The 4,661-nt window shown below is 36.6% G+C and overlaps 1 protein-coding gene across 1 annotated transcript in view; it reads right to left on the reverse strand.

Moving 5' to 3' along the window:
- Window positions 1-4,661, reverse strand: part of KCNH8 (potassium channel, voltage gated eag related subfamily H, member 8) — a 189,157-nt gene that overhangs the window by 12,954 nt on the left and 171,542 nt on the right. The window contains exon 13 of the mRNA XM_011974184.1: window positions 2,110-2,186. Coding sequence (XP_011829574.1) covers window positions 2,110-2,186 — 77 coding nt within the window. The remainder of the gene's footprint in view (window positions 1-2,109; window positions 2,187-4,661) is intronic.

Consider the following 4,661-nt stretch of genomic DNA (forward strand, 5'->3'; position numbering starts at 1 on the left):
TATGTAACAAACCTATATGTTATGCACATGTACCACAGAACTTAAAGTATGATTTAAAAAAAAAAAGAAAAGAAATCGTGAATAAAGGATCATACTGGGAAGATATTTTGTTTTTCAAATGGTAATTTTGTTTTTGTTAATGGATCTACCCCTGATTCACATTGTCAAAGGAAAATAACAAACTGTGTGATTCACAGCCCTAACTTGGAAAAATTATCTACATTCCTAAAGGTGAACATATAGACATTTTTTCTCAGAAGAATCACTAACTCTAATATATGAACTAAGATACAGATCAGTCAGTTCTTAAAATTATTAAATGCTTTTCTCAAATATGAGAGGAAAGAATTCAAATGATACTGATGGGTGGTTTTAGCTAAGAGCAGTATCTGAAGAGAAACTGTTCAATAGAAGGTTAACATCCAGTTCTCCAATAGGGAGTTGCATTCGTTTTGTTTTGGGTTTCAGTGTTTTTTTTTGTTTGTTTTTTGCTTTTAACAGGAGGTTATTTGGGTGATCCAGCACATGGCTGAGTCTTTTTGATTTAAGTATTTTCAAGCCAGTTAGTGGACCATCTAGTTTTCCTTTTCTGCTTTGTTAGTCTGCCCTTTGGCTCTCTTACTTCTCATTAGCAACAATCTCAGCTCCAGAGAGGGCAGGTGCAGAAGGAAGATGGCAGTAAAACATAAATCTCCATAAAGCTGAAGAAGCACAGGTTGAAGAGAAACCTGCAGATTTTATGACAAGCTATTCAGTCCACCCTTATTACAGATAACTGGAAGTTGATTATATGAACTTCATTTTTCGTAAATCTCATCAATACCATCACGTGATTACATTTTCCCCAAGGTGTCATCAAATCACCTATTAATAAGACTTTGCTCCTAGAAAAGGATTCCATTGCACTGTCTGTCCCAGCCCACATGCCCTTGCTTGGGTCTACCCTGAAGGTCACCAAAGACAGGCACAGGTTTTGCTGCATAGTCTCGCGTGAGGAATTTTTTTTTTCTTCAGGGCTGCCTGAAAAGCCTCAACTCCACTTTTCCTTGCTTCTTGGTTGAATAATTTTGAGTCGTCCTACATAGTCTCTCAGAGGCCTCCAGTGGGATTGAGCCCCAGTTGTTTACAAGTTTAACTATCTCACTAACACTTCTGTTTTGCTTTCCTTCCTTTTCTGTCTTACTTCTCTATTCTTTAATTATACTTCCTGTATCACCTTCCAAATAAACTATTTGCCCCCATATCATCTCAGAACTTGTTTTACTTTATTTTTTATGAGAGAGACCCCAATTAAGATGGTAATCAAGAAACTATCTTATTTTTATATTTATGTCTATAAAATTGCCAGAAAAGGCAGATTTATAGAAATAGAAAGTAGATAAGTAGTTGCCTAGGGCTGGGACATAAGAATAGAGATTAACTGTAAAATGAGTATGAGAGATCTTATTGTGGGAATAAAATATATCCTAAAACTGATTTATACATGATGGATTCAATAAAGTTACTAAAACTCACTGGATTATTGGTGAAATGGACAAATTTTATGATATATAAATATACCTCAATAAAACTGTTAAAAATGAACAGATAGTAAGATTTAGAGAGGTAAAGTACCCAAGGGGACACAAGCAAATACAAGTCAGAGGAAAGGACAGAGTTCAGGCCATTTGACTACACTGAGAAACAGAATTCTTCTGTGAACTAGTGACCTTGCTTTAACTCATTAAAAATAGAAGGTCACGAAAAAGTTTAAAATGTACCAATTAAACCAAATACGCATATATCTATGATATTAATTATAATAATAATTTATTTACTGCCTACTTTATGCTAAACAATTTACCTAGATTATTTCATTTAATCTCACAAAGGGCCATGAGGCAGGTATTATTCTTCTTCCCTGCTTACACATGGGGTGGTGGAGCTTGAGAGAAGGTACGTGACCTGTCAGAGGTCACACAACTTACATGAGGCAGAGTAGGGATTCACCCATGGTGGTCTCATTCTGGAATGCATGCTTGTAACTACTATATTACACTGCTTCTGTGAGTAACTAGGATCTATATCTCCTCTTACCATTTAAGTATGACCAAAGAAAGAGCTCCATACCTCACTGTTGAGTTTGTTTATCTGCTGCTTGGTCTCCTCTGCTTTGATGAAGAGAACAGCAGCTCCAATCTCTGGATCTGGAAAGTGACACACACACAGAATGAGTCCTTTAGGAATAAATCTCATATTGGAGGATTGAGGCAATTAGAATATGGAAGAAAGCCCACGCTATCACTTTTAATCTTTTCTGATGTCTGTGCACTGTACTGTCTTTTGGGGATCAAGCAAGTGTTTTTGTATTCCTCTGGATGGCACCAGATATACACATCATGGTGGTGATTGCACCTACAGTGACTGGATGTGTCCATTGCAAATACCCCATTTCCTCAAGTACAGTCACCACCATTTTCCAAGATGGCACGTTTCCTTTTCTTTGACCAGTGTTTAAAACTGTATCATAGTTAGTGCTCAAGCCATAGAAAAGGGATATTATTTGTATCCTCTCATTCCATTCTAAACATTGATTCCAGTGCCCATGAGCACATTTTCCTCCCACATATATATCAGCTACTAATATCCACTGCAGGTTGCCTTTCTCTTCCTGCATCACTCTAAAGGGTAATTTCTCCCAGCTTTTAGTTCTTCTTCTTCACTTTTTCTCTACTTTGCTCTTCCAAATATATTTATTTTTGTCAGGGACAAGAGTACAGGTGAGTCAGTGCCAGCTTGAGTGGAAAAGATTTGACAGATATAACCACCCTAATTCTGGTCAATGATGAGGAGAAAACTTGTTGGTAGGGGAAGAAAAGTAACTCAAAACACTCTGAAACAGAGTAATAAGAAATTGTTTTGCAGATATATCTTGCAGAGATAATCCATTCATTCAACGAATGATTGAAGGTCATATACGATAGGCCAGCCCTCTTTTAGAGGAGATAGCAACCAATAAAGAAAATACAGTTGACACTCATGGAGTTTAGAATCGAGCAGGAAAAATAAACATTTAAAAAGTAGGCCAGGCATGGTGGCTCATGCTTGTAATCCCAGCATTTTGTGAGGCTGAAACAGGAGGACTGCTTGGGCCCAGGAGTTCAAGACTAGCCTGGGCAACATAGGGAGATCCCATCTCTACAAAAAAAGTAAAATAACTAATATAAAGTAATTATGCAATAGGTTTGAATTTCATACAAAGGGCAACATAAAGCCATATTAGGGTTTTAAGCATAGGAATAGAGTAATACAAATAAATTTGAATTAATAAAATTCACTTTGCATAGAAAACAGTGTGAGGCCAAAGAAAAGACTTTGGTAGTCATGCAAGCAAGAGATAGACGTAGCTAGAGAAAGAGTGGTAGCAGCAATGATAGAAAGTCTTAGAGAGAACTAAGATATTTCGGAAGTTGCTTCTAGAAAGCTTGTTGCTTGAATGCATAAGCATAGGGGTAGGTGATAGGCTAAGAAAGAGGAAGAAGCTAAAAGAGTGGTAGGACTAGAAATATGTGAATGAAATGGTGAGTTTCTGTGCACTGTCTCTAGTTGAACCAAAAAGATAAATATCCAATTGAGGTGTCAACAGGCTTTCATTGCAAATATATCAGTTTGATGATAACTATGATTTCTTTGATCCTTGGTCCAAGCACAGTAATATCAACATATGTAAGTCAATTAAATCAATAAATCAAGACTGTACCCCTTATCCTTTTGCATTCTCCTCACTTCACACTCCCAATCAAGGAATTTCACAAGTATCCTTTAGTTTCCCAAGATGAGTGCTGGAAAGAATTACTGATTCAGATGAAATGCTGGTATTCTACCAGAGAAACATCTCCAGAACTCTACATTCAAATGTCTTTCTTGGGTTTGGCTTTGTTCATAAAGGGATTTGTTAATTACCAGGACATTCTAACACAAGGATTTTAGAACTTGGTGGGAAGGAAAGGGGAGGCTGGGTGAGAATTGCTGGCCTTGAATTAGGTAGTTTGCTGGTAATTGTTTTGGATTGTCTCTGCCTATTCAACACATGTTCATTATTCTCTTTTTATCAAATACAGGTGTGTCTTCTTTAGAGTTTGTCATTTTATTTGTCTTGTTGACAGAATCCCTCTTATGAGCAACAAACTCAAGATTGAAAAGTAAAGACAGGGATTAGAGTTGGAGTACCCTCACATTAATTCACCATCACTGAAGGTTAGCACATCACATAGTTCTCCATCATTTCCAACATGCTTATATCTTTCTGAAGTTGTTTTTCCTCTGGAAAACTGCAATATATAACCTCACACTGAACAAATTGCTTAAATATAACCAATGTTCCTTCAGTGCACAATCAACATGGCATTTCCTCTAGATAATGCTTTTGTGGATTAATCTAAATTTATAATAGTAAAACATGGTTATCCTCTGATGTATAGCAGAAATTTGAGTCTCCTGGCATACCAATTACCTTGGTTGCTAAAGGGCAGCTCATCCAATCTGGACAGAGAAATGATCACAAATGACATTTTAACTTGGAAATGGCATAAACTCATGTCAAATTATTCAATGGTATTGGTAAGGGTCTATGACAGGGAGAATATTCTAAGGACAGGAAAGCAAAAAAAAAAAAAAAAAAA

The sequence above is a fragment of the Mandrillus leucophaeus genome, unplaced genomic scaffold (genome assembly GCF_000951045.1).
Source record: "Mandrillus leucophaeus isolate KB7577 unplaced genomic scaffold, Mleu.le_1.0 Scaffold1424, whole genome shotgun sequence".
Classification (NCBI taxonomy): Eukaryota; Metazoa; Chordata; class Mammalia; order Primates; family Cercopithecidae; genus Mandrillus; species Mandrillus leucophaeus.